A 17212-nucleotide genomic window follows, 5' to 3' on the forward strand; every position below is an offset into this window, starting at 1 on the left:
AATCTTTTTTTTTTTCATTAATTTTTGAGGATTTTTTTTTAAGCAAGGATTTTCATTTAAGCAGCAATAAACAGCACAGTATGCTGGAATCTTTAATAAGTTTTTAAAAAGATGCAGGCATAGTCTTCATGTAAGTTTTTTTTTTTTTTTTTTTTTTTTTTGAGACGGAGTCTCGCTCTGTCACCCAGACTGGAGTGCAGTGGCTCAATCTCGGCTCACTGCAAGCTCCGCCTCCCGGGTTCACGCCATTCTCCTGCCTCAGCCTCCCGAGTAGCTGGGACTACAGGCGCCCGCCACCTCGCCCGGCTAGTTTTTTGTATTTTAGTAGAGACGGGGTTTCACCATTTTAGCCAGGATGGTCTCGATCTCCTGACCTCGTGATCCGCCCGTGTCGGCCTCCCAAAGTGCTGGGATTACAGGCTTGAGCCACCGCGCCCAGCCATAAGTTTTTCCATACTGACCTTTCCTAACAGCTAAGCATATCAAATGAAACCCCACTTTAAGAAGGCATTTTTCTTCCTATTGGAAGGAATGCTCTCATCTTAGCTGTTGCTTGACCTATTTATGCATCATACATGGATTCTTACATAATAAGGACAGTAAACCATGGGCTCCTGTGCATCTAATTCTTATTTACACTCTTTGTCCATGTGGCTTCAAGGAAAAGGACTCCTTTGTTGGGGGACGTTTACTATAAACCACAAGTTCATCATCATGCAAAGAAGCTGTTCCTGCTGAGATGACACCAAGCAGTTTCCGCAAAGCTCTCTTCTGTGTTGAAATAGAATTCCAGGCACAAGCAGCACTTACAATCTCAACTTTCCTGTTATCATTCAGTCCAACTCATCCTGTATATTGCCTTCATGATGGATGAACTTTCCCTGTAGATGCCTTTTGCATTAATATTTGATATCCAGAATAACTCCATTCTCCATAGGCTGAGTAAGCAGATTAGCATCTGGAAATGGAGAGATGGTAAAATTTGCTTTCTTGGAGAGTTCTTCAGTGGCCTCTAATGAAGCAGCTGCACTGCCTCCATGCATGCCAGGCACTTTGACATCAGTGACTTCCCCTAAATTAGGAGAAAACGTGTGCAGTCTGCCCATGTATAACCTTGTGCTTTGTAAGCCAAAGAGAAATGTAGGAGTCCTTTAAAAGCCGATGTCACCTGCACCGCGGCCGCTGCTTTTTGTCCCCTACTCATCCCTTTCTTGTCTTTGCCCTTTTTAATCTCCTGTGTCTTGTGTTTATCGGCCTACGGGAAATCAGAACCTTAAATCCATGTTGCAAAAATGCAAGGCAAAACCAAACAAAAATACAGATTAGAATAATCCAGCAATTCTATTTCTGAGTGTATATCCAAAGGAACTGAAAGCAGGAGCTTGAAGAGATATTTGCACACTTGTGCTCCTAGCAGCACTACTCACAGTAGCCAAAGGGGGGAAGCAACTTCAGTATCCATTGACGGATTAGTGGATGAACAAAACATGATACATACGTACAAGGAGTATTATTCAGCCTTAAAAAGAAAGGGAATTCTGACACATGCTACAACATGGATGAAGCTTGAGGACACTGCCGAGTGAAATAAGCCAGTCACAAAAAGGTTCAACTACTATATGATCTCATTTACATGAGGTACCTAAAGTAGTCACATTCATAGGGACAGAAAGGAGAATGGTGGTTACCAGAGGCTGGGGGGAGGGTAAATGGGGAGTTGCTAAACAGATACAGGGTTTCAGTTTTGCAGGATGAAAAGATTCCAGAGATCTGTTGCACAACAATGTGAATATCGTTAACGCTATTGAACTTTAAACTTAAAACGGTTATGGTGGTAAATTTTATGATATTTGTTTTTCAACCACAGTTAAAGATATATAGAGGTTAGAAATAGAAGCCCTGAAGGGGGCTGGCGTATCTAGAGAAGGCTTAAGGATAGTAGCAAGAAGTGACAAGCAAATGGTCAAAGAGTGAAGGAGGAGCTGCATGGGAGCTTTGGTTTTAACAGTTTCTGTACACGAGGACAGGAGACAAAACACAGGTGGGACGTCCAATAGGAGGCTCCCCACTTCATCTGGGACCTCACTGTTAGGATTAACTAAGCACATTCTATTACTAACATCTTCACTAGGGGGACTGCATGGAAAACTGCCTGTTCCCAACCTTGTTCCAGGCTCCTAAGAGTCCCTCAGTAAGTATTTGATAGACAAATCAATGAAGACCAATTTTTTTTAAAAACTGAATTCTTTTCCACTGAATTAGAGCTAATCAGAGATGAATTAGGGGTTAAAACTTTTAATATCTGGGTCTAAATTTCCCCACATTTTAGTTTTAATTATTTCGATTTTTTCAATAAATAGTTCAGTTTTTCTTATAGCGGGCTTCACCAATAACCTAGATAGTCCCAATGAAAATCTTTTTACTCTTAGTAAAATTTGAATATGTATCTCAACATTAACACACTTTTCAGAAATGAAGTCATTTAAGATCTTTTATTGAATTCCTACTTTTCGTAAGAACTATTTTTATAGCAGTTTCTTGGCCTTAATGAGCAGCAGCATTTTGATGTGATGAAGAGCATAATTTTAATGGTACATTGTAAAGGAATTGAAGTATGTTGGTAAGAAAAACGCTTTTTGTTGATCATTATCCTTTTCTTATTTATTTTAACTGAAATATGTTGGTTTACATTTCAGAATTTGAACATCTGCTTTTTGTATTTTTAAATTATGGTGTATATATATATTTGTGGCCGTGGCATGACAACATGAAACACTTTTTTCTGTTGTTTCTTTTGGTATCTAAAAGCATGTGAGTCAGGATCTGGAAGCCTCGTCATGTTCTTCAACACAAGGAAAATTTAACCGAGAACAGTTTTACAAATTTATCATTTTCCCTGGCAAGTGGATTAAAGTCTGGTACGATCGACTGACCTTGCTGGCATTACTTGATCGGTAAGCCACTGAGCATGCACTCGTGCTGTCAGAAGGCACACCGGGGACGCGACAGTGCCCACTGCATGCTTTCAAAGAGAAAACTGTCACTCGCACGTTTTCAGGTCGTGCGCTTCCTTTGCTGACAACCCAAAGTCAAAGCAGTAAGATTCTGACAACTTAACAAATTGTAGTTTAGCAGTTACAATGAGAAATAAGAGTTACAATAAGTAACTGTCTTATTAATAATAAATTAATGTTATAATTAATAATAAGAAATAATGAGAAATAGTAGGTTACAATAAGAAATAAGAAATGGTTTGTATTTCAGGTTCGTTTGGGCACAGTAGCATGCTTTGGTGTACTCATGTCTTGCCCCAGTTTTGTGGGAAAGCTAGAGGCCCATCTGTAGCACAGGGCCTGGCCTGACTGGGTGTGGGCATGGGGAGAGGAGGGAAGATGAAGTAGGGTGATTTCTGCCTCTTTCCCGGACAGTTTGGATTCTAATTGCTCACTTGTGTCTGATGCACACTCATTTGAATGTTAATTTTTCCTTTAATCCCCTTTTCTCTTTCTCACCTCCTCCTACCACTATTCCATATAGCAAAATGTTGTGGGGTTGGAGCTGTGGTTACTGGGTAGGGAGAAAGAGGAGGAAAAGTTAAGGTTAGTTAAAACATGATGGAGGCTGAGCATGGTGGCTCATGCCTGTAATCCCAGCACTTTGGGAGGCTGAGGCCGGTGGATCACCTGAGGTCAGGAGTTCAAGACCAGCCTGACCAACATGGTGAAATCCCATCTCTACTAAAAGTAAAACATTAGCTGGGTGTGGTGGTGCACGCCTGTAGTCCCAGCTACTCAGGAGGCTGAGGCTAGAGAATTGCTTGAACCCAGGAGGCAGAGGCTGCAGTGAGCCGAGATTGTGCCACTGCACTCCAGCCTGCACAACAAGAGCAAAACTTAGTCTCCCTCCGACTCCCCCCCCCAAAAAAAAACATGATGGAGATGGGCCTAAGGAGTGGGAGCTTCTCATTTGTATCTTTACCTACCTCAAAATATGCACATAACAGTTTATGATGTTCAAGGGCTAAGTAGCACTGACTACGCTGTTGGCTTGAAAATTTCAGATGCTATTACTAATGCTGCCATAAGCAATTGCTGAGTTTCATGGTTTAATGCCAGCCCTTGGGGGCAGTGGAAAAACTGATTGCCTGTCTTGTTGTCATTGGTCCCCCAGTGACTGGTTGTTATAGTAATGTCTTAAATAGTGTGATCACATATGAAAAAAACTATAGTCATACAAAATTACAACAATAAATTTTAGGACCCACAAGTCAGGGAATGGAGTTATAATGGTTTTCCTAACAACACTACGTTACCCAAGGGGCACACACTTAGAAGGAACATTTAATACTTAACTAATAATCCAAGATAGTATACTCTGATAAATGAGGCATTTTGAAATATTATTTTCTCTTAAAAGAAATTATTGAAAGTTGGACTAGCTTCCATTAACCCTTCATATCAAAACAAAATAAATATATCTATAGATTTGTTTGTTATTTTAAAATCTACTTGGTGACAAAAATTCAATGGAAATCCATTGGAGGTCTAAGAAGGATGATGAAGATGATCACACTTTTTAAAAGCTTGTGTTTTTATTATTTTAATCACCTTTCTGGCAAGTCACAATGGGTTTTTTAATGTTGTGCTTAGGGATGACCTAGAAATAGCACCATTTCCTTATCCATGGATCTTTCAGCTGGTGTGGGGAATCCCTGGACTTGAGTCAGCCTTGGGAATTAAACCCGGTCCCTACTACTTATTAGTGCTGTGATCCTCGGATGGCTATGAAACCTTTCAGTGCGTCAGTTTCCCATTTGTTAAATGGGTATAATCTATACCACAGGGAGGTTGTAAAGATTAAATCAATTTAGTCATTGGACGAGTTCTTTAAATACTAGTTGCTATTATTATTATTATTATTTGGAATGTGGCCCAGCTCCCAGAAAGAAGAAAAATTAAAAATAAATAAAATTAGGATAGCCTAATTTTATTTAGGCTATGTAGATGTTAGCAAATCCAGACACTAAAATTTAGACTGTTAGTTCATAGGCAAAATCACTTTTTTTTTTTTTAAGTTTAAGTTCTGGGATACATGTGCAGAACGTGCAGGTTTGTTACACAGGTATACATGTGCCACGCTGGCTTGTTGCACCTATCAACTCGGCATCTAGGTTTTAAGCCCCACATGCATTAGGTATTTGTCCTAATGCTATCCCTCCCCTTGCCCGTCACCCCCTGACAGGCCCTGATGTGTGATATTCCCCTCCCTGTGTCCATGTGTTCTCATTGTTCAACTCCCACTTACGAGTGAGAACATGTTTTGTTTGGTTTTCTGTTCCTGTGTTAGTTTGCTGAGAATGAGGCAATATCACTTTTTATTTAGAGCCATATAAGCCTACCTAAAGTCATCTGTTAGCAGGATTGGTGATTTAGTTTTACAGTTCAGAGTCAATTAAAATAAGGACAGGGACTACATGAACTCACAACTCACAGCGAGGAAGGAGGAAGAAACCCAAAATACTGACCTAGAAAAACTCAGTTGTTTGGGACCTTTGCAAGGAGAGCATAATCCCCAAACAGGGCTGTGGGTCAGAATCATCTGGGAAGCTGGGTAAAAATGCATAATATGCATAATAAAAACAAACTGTAAGGGTTAGGCAGGAAGCGGAAGAAATCAGTGGGTAACAAGCACTAAAATTGCACTAATCATTGCAATAAACTCCCATAGATTAAGGCATTCTGCCTGACATTCTTCAGCTTAACTCTTAGAGTCAGGCTGTTCTTCCTTGAAAATGTTTTCTTAGTCTTTGGGCAGTAGTTTCATGGTTCCTGTCATTGCAGTCCCAGCTATTTGCCTGCAGTTCACCTATTCTACTCAGATGTTTCTGGACTTGTCCTATTCTCCTTATTTATATTCTCTTATTTCATATCTTGCCATTACACTTTCCTGAAAAACCTGAGGGTTTATTTTCATTTATCTAGTTGATCAGGTTAACATCTGAAAAGAGAAGTTGCCCTTCTGTGCATCATTTCAACATTTCATTCATTCAACAAATATGAACTAAATCACCTGTTCCATGCTTAGATCTGCACTGGGCACTGGGTATGGAGTGATGAATAAAACAGCCATTGTCTCTGCCCTCATGGAACTTACTTTCTTCTGGGAGAGGAGAGAACACTGTAATAGGTGCCATGAAGGAAACACATAAAGGCCTGAGATAGAGAGACCTGAGAGGGAAGGGCACTGATGTTCGAACTGGTAATTGGCAAAGGCTTTTCTGAGGAGGAAACACACAAACTGAGATGTAAAATATGAGAGGTAGCTAGCTATATGACAAGTAAAGAGGGAATCATTCATGCTTCTCAAACTAAACTAATTGTCATCATTGTTATTGTGAGAACACACACTTATAGCTCTCATCCTTAAAAATCCTCCTTAAAACCATCATTCTCAGCAAACTAATACAGGAACAGAAAACCAAACACCGCATGTTCTCACTCATAAGTGGGAGTGGAACAGTGAGAACACATGGACACAGGGAGGTAAACATCACACACCAGGGCCTATCAGAGGGTGGGGGACAAGGGGAGGGAGAGCATTAGGACAAATAGCTAATGCATGCAGGGCTTAAAACCTAGATGACAGGTTGATGGGTGCAGCAAACCACCATGGCACATGTATACCTATGTAAAAAACCTGCATGTTCTGCACATGTATCCCAGAACTTAAAGTATTTTTTTAAAAATCCTGTCTTACCCCACTTTCTTACCAGCCACTGTCCTGTTTCTGTGCTCCTCTTTGCAGCAGAACTCCTTGAAGGGTTGCCTGTGTTTGTTTCCACTTGCTCTTCTTTCATTCTCTAATAATCCTATCCCATTCAGGCTCCCCCAACCCCAGAACTCCATTGAACCTGCCCTTGTCAAGGTCACCATTGACTCCATCTTTTACTTCTCACATTACTTGACTCATTTAGAGTATTTGACAGAGTTAATTTCTCCTCCTGCCTGGTAGAGGTTCTCTTGGTTTCCAGGACTCGGCATTCTCTTGGTTTTCCTTCTGCCTTGCTGGTCACTGCTACATAGGAAGGGAAGATTTACAGGTTTTTCTGCCTCCTGACCCTATAATGTTGAAGTCCCCAGTGGCTGCAAAGCTCTTAGTCTTCATTCTTTCTCTATCTACCCTCCTTTCTTTGGTGATGGCATTCAGTCTCATGGCTTTTAATATGCCAACGACACTCAGATTTGTATCACCAACTTGGACTCATCTCCTGAATTCCAGACTTGTATATCTAACTACCAAATTGACATCCCATGATATCAGGATGACATCTCACATCCAAGACTGAGCTCTTCATCTCAGCCTCACCCAAGCCTGCTCCACTTGCGGTCTCCCCCATCTCAGGTGACGACAACTCCATCCTTCTGGTTTCTCTGCTTAAATATCTTGGAGTCGTCCTTGAGTCTTCTTTCCTTTCACACCTACATTCAGTCTCTTATAGGAAGTTACTTTCATTGTTCCTTCCAAGTGTATCGATTATATCTTTTCAGTGTTAATGTGACCACCTGGTCTGAGCCATTTCATCTCTCATCTGGTTACTGCAATACTGCAATAGCATCTTCCCTGCTTATAATGATTCATTCTCTTTGTATAGCTTTTTTTTTTTTTTTTTTTTTTTTTTTTTTTTTTTTAACTTCTCACGTTACTGACTCATTTGCCTAGACTGTTGCCTAGGCTGGTCACAAAATCCTGGGCTCAAGCGATCCTCCTGCCCCAGCCTCCCAAGTAACTGGGATCACAGGTGCCCGTCATGCTCAGCCCCTGAACAGTATTCTTAACACAACATAATCACAACATAATAAGGCTTTTCAATGTCACTGCTTTGCTGACTGCCCAGCAACAGCTCCCCATTTCACTCAGAATGAAAATCAAAGTGCTCACAATGCCCACAAGTCCCCCATACTGTAGCCACTAATTTGCTTTCTGGCCTGATCTCCCACTATCCCTGTGGGCTTTTCTGCATCCATACTGGCCTTCCTTTTGTCTTTCAGGCATGCCAGGCAGTCCTCCAGCTTAAGACCTTTGTACTGGCAGTTCCTGCAGCATGGAGCATTTGTCTCCCAGACATTTGCAGTGCCAACTCCCTCACCTTTTCTCTTGCCTTGTGTTATTCTTTTTTCTGTTGCATCTATGTTTACATATTGTATATTTTACTGAACTTTTTTTATTCATACTTACTTATGGCACCACTCATGAGAAAGGAAGCTCCCATCTGTTTTGTTCACTGATGTCAAAGCAGCTAGAGCGGTACGGAGCACTTCTGCTGCATAAAGGAAGAAACCAATTTTCCTTTACAAATCGGCTCCCCTTCCTAATTTCTGCCATGGATTCTGCCATGATCCTTTTCTTCTCAGGTTGAAATCTTGGAGTAATCTTTATTCTTTCAATCTGTCCATCATTGTCCGTAATCCATTTGGCGTTCTCTCAGCCTCACTCTGAATTGTGTCCCTGAGTCAGGGGTTCCTTCCTATTCCCCAGCCATGTGAGTTTCCCAGGCCCTCATTACCTCTCCTGGGAGTTTTGTTTATCCTTGCTCTGGTCTCTTCCCCATCCAGTGCACCTTGTACACCTCTGCATGATAAATCTTTCAAAAGTACAGCCTTAGTCATGTCACTCTTTGTCTGGCAAGTAAATTTTGTAACCCAATATTTAAAGATAGATAAACAAGAAACTGAGGAAGGGAGGAGTGGGAGCCTGGGGACAGAGGAATTGAATCCTGGCAGAGAAGAATTTGGAGGAAAAATACTTTTTAGGAACCTTATTCTTTCCCCTCCCCAAAGAGAAAAAGTTTGTTTTTTTTTTTCCTTTGAAATTTTATTTCCAAGACCTTTGGATATTTTTAAGTATCCATCAAAATGTTATGAGCATCATGAATTTTACGGACCTGAACACACCAAATACATTGAGCATTATTAAAAGTGCATAGTGGGAAATAAAAGACACCCACAATTTCCTTTTTGACAAATATATTTTGGTTTCCCCAGATTTAAGAAAAAAATTCAGCTTGAGCCTCATGGTTATCTGAATACTCAGCCTTTCTGTATGTTTGTATGTTATCTTTCTACCCTACTTCTATTATTCCGTAATATATCAGCTACAGTTCAGTCAACCAAATCACCCATTGTTTTCCTTCTCCTGGCTGTTGTCCTCAGAGTTTCCTGTCCTTCCTTGTGTAGGAGGCCCAAGACTATGCCTCTTGGCAGCCTCAGCTCCAGACTTATTTTATAATAGTTATTTATTTTTCTATGTCTTTGAATCTGTGAAATCTGTATACATATCTATCAATCAATCATCTCTATAGCTATCTGTCTGAAATTATATATGAAAAGTCCCTATCAAATGATTCATGCATTTGTTCATTTCTTCCAAAGTTTTCTCTTTACTGTTTCTCTCATTTTTGTTAGCTATTGAAGCATCAAGTGTCAGCATTAGATGTGGGTTCTTTTTCACTCATTTTTTCATTCGTTAAAAAATGTTCCACGGAAGAAAATATGTTAAAAGACAAAAGATTGTTATCCAGTTTACAAAGAACACTTAAAACTCAACAGTAAGAGAAAAGAACAACCTGAAAATGGGCTTAAGGCCCAAATAAACACCCCAACAAAGAAGATATACAGATGACAAATAAGCATATGAAAAGGCCCTCAACATCAATAGTCCTTAGGGAATCGCAAATTAAAGCAACAATGAGATACCAGACATACCTGTTAGAATGGCCAACGTCCAAAACACTGACAGCACCAAGTGCTGGTGAAGATGTGGAGCAACAGGAACTCTCATTCTTTGCTGGTGGGAATGCAAAATGGTACAGCTACTTTAGAAGACAATTTGGCAGTTTCTTATAAAACTAAACATATTGTTACCACACAATCTAACAATCATGCTCCTTGGTGTTTACCCAAATAAGTTGAAAACTTACATCCATGCAAAGCACTGCACATGAATGTTTATAACAATTTTATTTATAATTGCCAAAACTCAGAAGCAATCAAGATATCTGTCAAAAGGCAAATGGGTAAACAAACTGTGTTATCTTCATAAAGTGAGATGCTATAAGAGATAAAAATAAGTGAGGCACCAAGCCATAGAGCCATGGAGGAACACTAAATGCATAGTACTTAAAGAAAGGAGCCAATATGCAAAGGCTACATACCGTATGGTTCCAACTATATGGCCCTCTGGAAAAGGCAGAACTATGGAGACAATAAAAAGATCAATTGTTGCTTGTTGCCAGGGCTTAGGGTGGGGGAGGGATGAATAGGTGGGGCACAGAAGATTTTTAGCAGTGGAACTTTAACTAGAGTTCCCATTTGGTGGAGACATGTCATTATACATTTGCCAAAACCCAATGTACAACACCAAGAGTGAACTCAAATGTAAACTATGGACTTTGGGTGATACTGATGGATAATGACGTGTTAGTGTTGGTTCATCAGTTGAGGCTGATGGTGGAGGAGGCTGTATGTATGTGTCTGTGGGGAGGGGCTATGTGGGAACTCCATACTTTCCGCTCAGTTGTGCTGTGAATCACAAATGTCTCTCAAAAATATAGCCTATTAATTTTTTTTAAATGTTCACAATTGCCTACCTGCTAGGCACAAAGTAGTCAATTATTCCTGTCTAAAAAAGATATCAGCTTAGTGGGGTAGAAAAACAGATATATGAGCAAAAACTGGAAAGGTGAGATGTATACTCAGAATCTTTGTGAATGACCGACCCAAACACCCAGGCCCCTTGTTCCCTGACCCTGTGGTCCATGCCATCCCCTGTGACTCCGTTTCTGCCACTCCCTTCCATGGCCTCACCCTGCATCTTATCCTCTCACAGAAGTCTTCCACCTCTGACATTATCATCCTGTCTCTGCTCATTCTTCGTATCTCTCTCTGACTTCCTCAAATGTTCCTCAGTCCTCTCCAGCAATTTGCCCCACGATATGTCTCTTACCTTGCAGCCCTCGCCATCTTCAGTTTTCTCCCTATTCTACCTAGGCTACCTGATCCAGCCCTGTAGCCCTGAAACAGCCTTACATTGTCTTTTGCATACCCACCTGATAACACTCCACCTCTGGATGACTCCACCTCTCGACCCTACACCTTGTATGGAGAGTCCATACAAGAGTCACCCAGCGCGACAGTGTGGACCCAACACACCCCAGGGCCAGCCCTCTGCACTGTCAGGAAGTTGCAGTTCACCCTTAACTCTCCTGCTGGAGCACTCCTGGCTCCTGAAATTTGACAGTAAACTCGGACACTAAAAGTTTTATCTGGAAATGATTGTCTGCTTAGGCCAGGTGTGAATGCATCCCCCTTACACCCCCTTCCATTGAAAGGAACCAGTGAAGCTCTTTATCTGAAACACATTTCATGGTCATGGATGGAATCATTAACTACATTTTGCCAATAAACCCAGTTTAGTGGCCAAGGAGATCCAATGGGATGAGATTTTATTTGCTTCAACAACAAAAATCTGGTGTTAAGTTGGATTTTGTTTATATAGTATGAGGAATAAGTAAAGAAAGAGACCTTAAAATCTCATAGGGGAATAAAGTCTTGCTTAAGGTAACTACTGTGTTGTCATGGTTCATTTTTTTGGAAACATGAAGGCATTCTGTTTAAAAATGGCAAAACTGACCGGGCATGGTGGCTCACACCTGTAATCCCAGCACTTTGGGAGGCCAAGGCAGGCAGATCGCGAGGTCAGGAGATTGAGACCATCCTGGCTAACGTGAAACCCTGTCTCTACTAAAAAAAATACAAAAAATTAGCCGGGTGTGTTGGTGTGTGCCTGTAGTCACAGCTACTCCAGAGACTGAGGCAGGAGAATCACTTGAACTTGGGAGGTGGAGCTTGCAGTGAGCCAAGATCATGCCACTACACTCCAGCCTGGTGGATAGAGTGAGATTCTGTCTCAAAAAATAATAAAATAACATTTTTTAAAAAGGCAAAACTTATTTTTTTTTTTTTTTTTTTTTTTTGCTTTTATGTATATATTTTGCACAGAACTGAAGACATCAAGGAGAATGTACTGGCGATTTTACTCATTGTCCTGGTTTCCTTCCTTGGATTTCTGACCTTGAGCCGAGGCTTTTGCAAAGATATGTGGGTGCTCCTCTTCTGCCTCGTCATGGCCAGCTGCCAGTACTCCCTGCTAAAGGCAAGACCACATCTAATTCTTACCAGTAGCGTGTGCTGTCACTAATGTAGCCTTGAAATCATGAGATGATGACACAGACACTTCTGATTTGTGTTTTAGAGTGTTCAGCCTGACCCCGCCTCACCAATACACGTAAGTTTCCAAATACAGGCAAGTAGTTTTTCTTGTCTGTCTGTGTTGAAGACAAGGAAAAAGCCAAAATCTAGTCAAAGGGCCAAGTCTGTACCTAGCTCTCTATATTGAATATAAAATAGAAATATCAAATATATATATATATATAAGTGCATGGTGGCCAGCTTCCAGCTAGATCTGAGAGCATGGTGTGGGTGGTATGGGCGAAGGTGTGGGGCAGGGGTGGAGAGCGTGTGCAGAGCTTTTCCTATCCCACTGGATTCAAGTCAGCAAAGACTGAGCAGTCTGGGGGGAAGATCCCACAGACATTGCCATCAGACTGCCTGTCTTTGTGTCCTGATTCCTCCACTTGAATGTTTGACATTGAACAACCTACTGGGCCGCATCATGCCTCAGTTTCCCTATGTGTAAATAAGTCTAATGGAAATGCCTACATGGATTAAGTAATCCATGTAATGTGCTATAACAGTGCCTGACACATAGAGGTTGCTCAATAAATGTTAGCTCTTTTTAGTGATATAATTATATGGGCATGAATCATTATTCTTATTTTTTAAATTTATTGTATATACTTATGGGGTACAGGGTGATGTTTTGGTATATGTATACATTGTAGAATTATTAAATCAAGCTGTTTGACATATCTATAACCACATATAGTTATTTTTTTCTGGTGAGAACATTTAAAATCTACTCTCTTAGTGATTTTTGAGTATAACAGTGTATTATTGTTAACTATGATCACCATACTATACAGAAGATCTTCAAAACTCCTTCCTCCTGTCCAGCTGAAACTTTGTACCCTTTAGCCAATCTTTCCTCATTCCTCATCCCACTGCCTCCTGGTAATCACCATTCTATTCTCTTTTTCTTTGGGTTCAACTTTTTTAGATTCCTTATGTAAGTGACATCCTGCAGTATATTCCTTTTTGTGCCTGACTTAATTCACTTAACCTAATAATGTATGTCCTCTAGATTCATCACTGTTGTTGCAAATGACAGGATGGTCTTGTTTTTTTTAGGCTGAATGATATTCCTATTATATATGTATACCACATCTTCTTTATCCATTCATCTGTTGATGGACATTTAGGGTTGATATCATGTCTTGGCTGTTGTGAAGAGTGTTGCAATGAACATGGTGATGCAGTTATCTCTTGGATATATTGATTTTATTTCCTTTGGATATATTTTCAGAAGTGGGGTTGCTGGATCATGTTCAAAAATAGAATTTTTTGTCTGTCTGTGTTGAAGACAAGGAAAAAGCCAAAATCTAGTCAAAGGACCAAGTCTGTACCTAGCTGTCTATATTGAATATAAAATAGAAATATCAAATATATAAGTGCATGGTGGCCAACTTCCAGCTAGATTTTCTAAAAAAAATAGAATTTTTAAGAAATCATACTGTTTTCCATAATGGCTGTACTGATTTCCAAATCCACTAGCAGTATAGAAGGGTTTCCTTTTCTCCAAATCCTTGCCAACACTTGTTATCTTTTGTCTTTTTGATTAAAGCCATCATAATAGGCATGAGGTGATAGCTCATTGTGGTTTTAACTTGCATTTCCCTGAATCATTCATTCTTTTTACATGAAGCTAATCTCTTTATTCCACATTTTTACATATATTGTTAACTTTTAATCTCTGTAACTTTGAGCTGATTTGTAACAAAGACTCTGAGCTCACCTATGCTGATCTGTTGGTGCCCTGGCATTATTTTGTGAACTCTGAAACACACACATGTGCTTTCCTCTGAGCCTGCTGCCCCTTTGCTCATCCACGGTGGCCTATGGGGTGGGTGCTATGGGACAGGCAGTGCCCCTTGCAGGCGTCTGGGCCACGTGCCTCTGTACTGAGTTCACTGCCAGGTAGACTCCCCAGCTTGCTAAGCAACTGTCTTCTTTGTTGTGGCAATCTGCTGTGGCCCTGGAAAACCCTCCCAATGAAAGAAAGCTTGGTTTTCCCTCTGTTGTGCTTTTAAAAAAAATTATATCCAGGATTTAGGACCCATTTTTCAATCTGTGATAGCTCCTGTTTAGCTCACAGTAATTAAGAAAAGCTTATAATTGGATGATCACATGGCATGCATTGCTATCTTGTTAAATTCCTCTGTTCCCCATAATTGGTTTACATGTAATACATCTTCTTTTATCCTAGAGTCTGAATGTCAAGATAAGTAGCAGCAGCATAATTAAGGTATTGAGATGTATTGTTGTGATTATCATCAGAAATCTGGGTTAGGTGGTGTGAGAGAGATGTACAGCTTTGAAGCTTTTTTGTTCAAGCCCACCCTAGATGCCACATCACCATTCTCCTGCCTTAGTCAACTCTCCTCACTCCTAACTGCACTTCAGTGTCACTGTTTTTTCTGCATGACTCTGGGGAGGGGTGTTCTGTGCTGTTAAACATTCCTTTCCTGCATGTCCTTTCAGAAATAATGCAGGACATGCCAGTAAAGGTGGATGGCAAGTACAGCTGCGTAATCCTTGTGGATTTGTAATGTCTGTTACTATGGCCCCTATGCCACTGCTCTAGGTTGGAGTTATATTATTTAGTTTCTAGAGGAATCAATCAAGCTGCTATTCCTTTATCTGAGCAAGCATGTCATATAGTGAGACAGTAAGAAATTGCTTTTATAAGACATAGTCAGACATTTAACTATGTTTATTGCAGTAATTAATTTGCTTACACAGATTTCTAAGTAGATTAGTCTCTGATTTGGGTTGGCATTTCTCCAGTACTTCTAATGAAGAAACAAAACATGGTCGCTATAAAATGTTTCCTATTGCAATCTGACTGAACCATGTGAGTATTTAGAAGACAGATTTATTATCTCCCATTTGTAGGTAGAAAGCTTTAGAAAGGAGATGGTCAGGAGCAGGAACCCAGGTTTGGGACACAGAGACAGTTCTCAAGCTTGCTGCTAATTTTTATTCATAATGGGCTGTGAAAAGAACCAAACTGCTTTTCAGACTGCACTACTTTGCACATTTGTGGAGGGTAGCTATTAATAAATTCAGCCAATTTTTGCTCTTAGAGTGATTGACAGACTTTTCTTTTTTGCTTGCTTCTAAGAGCACAGGTGGCATATTTTGAGCAAGTTGTTAAAATCAGAAGATAGTGAAATGAAAATAAAATTTTTGCATAACACTGTGTATTTCAGTTTTAAATGCAGAATTAATAATAATGGCATGACAACAGGTATGATACAGTAGCCCCTAGGGTCAAAAGAAATTAGTTTGATTCTAAAAGAAAATAGGTCTGGGAGAGCTTAGAAAGATTAGGAGTTGGATACTGTCTAACTGAAACTTTGCAATTTGAGGATCAGAGATGGCAATATATTAATGGGGAATGAAGATATTAATTTGCTTACACAGGTGTCCATATAGGACTAACTGACAGTAACCACTAATAATAACCCAGAAAGCAAAGTTCAGTAGAATATCCAAGAGGCAGTGAAAAACTAGAGCTGTGTGCCCGGAATCACTTGGGCAAGGCAGAGGCAGAGCTCCATTTCCCGCCTCCCCTCTACTGGCTGGGACAGCACCCGGTAATCTGCATTTTTACACACTCCCAGGTCATTATGGTGGAGGCAAACACAGTTCACACGTTGAGAAATATTGGAGTAACCAAAAGCATACAGGGTTCATGTTTGAATCCAGCCTTACCATGTGTAAGCTGTGAGAGCCTGGGAAACTTACTTCTCTCAATCATAGGTTTTTCATCTGCAAAAGAGGAATAAATAATAAAATAAGATTGCAAGAGAAGGAAACAATGTAGTGTCCCTGAGTGTTTAGCACAGTATCTGGCCCTGAAGCACTTAGCAATTGTTAGTAGTATTTTTATGTTTGTGCAAAATATGGATAATCAGAATAACATCAGTTGGATTTAATAAATAATGCACTGGGCGGCTGGGCACAGTGGCTCATGCCTGTAATCCCAGCACTTTGGGAGGCTGAGGCGGGTGGATCACAGGGTCGGGAGTTCAAGACCAGGCTTGCCAAGACGGTGAAACCCCGTCTCTACTGAAAATACAACAATTAGCCGGGCGCAGTGGCAGGTGCCTGTAATCCCAGCTACTTGGGAGGCTGAGGCAGAAGAATAGCTTGAACCCGGGTGGCAGAGGTTGCAGTGAGCTGAGATCACGTCACTACACTACAGCCTGGGTGACAGAGTGAGACTCTGTCTCAAAAAGAAAAAAAAAAGAAGAGCGCACTGGGCAACGTATGTAGTATGCCCAGTGCAGGCTTTAGCGTATCCTAGAGTATACTAAGTATACTAAGTCCTCTGTAAATGTTTCCTTCCTCTTTACATATGTGTCTTGATTCCTTACAGTACAAACTGCAAAGAGTGAGGGCTACAGCTTGTTATGCATTCTATTCAATTAACTGTTGCTACTATTCAGTGAAGACATTTGGTATCTACTTCAGGTTATATAGAAATTATTGGGGATTATTTTTTTGTAAGTAAACCTTTCATTTTAGAATAGTTTTAAATCTACAGAAAAATTGGGAAAGTGGTACTGAGAATGTCTGTATACTCCATTCCCAGTTTCACTGTATTAACCTCGTGCATTAGTCACAATATTATACATTTGTTACAATTAATGGACCAATATTGGTACATTATTATTAAAATCCACATTTTATTCAGATTTCCTTGGTTTTTACCTAATATCCTTTTTCTGCTTGAGGGTCCCATCCAGGGCACCAAATTACATTATAATAGCTACCATGTCTCTGTAGGCTCCTTTTGGCTGTGATAATTTCTCAGATTTTCCTTAAGCCTGAAAAAAAATTAGTCTGATTCTAAAAGGAAACAGTTTCTGGGCAACTTAAAAATATATATAGGGTGAGGTGGATACTGGAAG

At 40.3% G+C, this 17212-nt stretch overlaps 1 protein-coding gene across 1 annotated transcript in view; it reads left to right on the plus strand.

Moving 5' to 3' along the window:
• The window catches only part of PCNX2 (pecanex 2), a 295611-nt gene that overhangs the window by 65838 nt on the left and 212561 nt on the right, over positions 1-17212 (plus strand). Inside the window, exons 10-13 of the mRNA XM_017857713.1 lie at positions 2809-2954; positions 12057-12210; positions 12310-12342; positions 14500-14538. Coding sequence (XP_017713202.1) covers positions 2809-2954; positions 12057-12210; positions 12310-12342; positions 14500-14538 — 372 coding nt within the window. The remainder of the gene's footprint in view (positions 1-2808; positions 2955-12056; positions 12211-12309; positions 12343-14499; positions 14539-17212) is intronic.

This window comes from Rhinopithecus bieti, unplaced genomic scaffold (genome assembly GCF_001698545.2).
Source record: "Rhinopithecus bieti isolate Rb0 unplaced genomic scaffold, ASM169854v2 scaffold_46259, whole genome shotgun sequence".
Taxonomy (NCBI): Eukaryota; Metazoa; Chordata; class Mammalia; order Primates; family Cercopithecidae; genus Rhinopithecus; species Rhinopithecus bieti.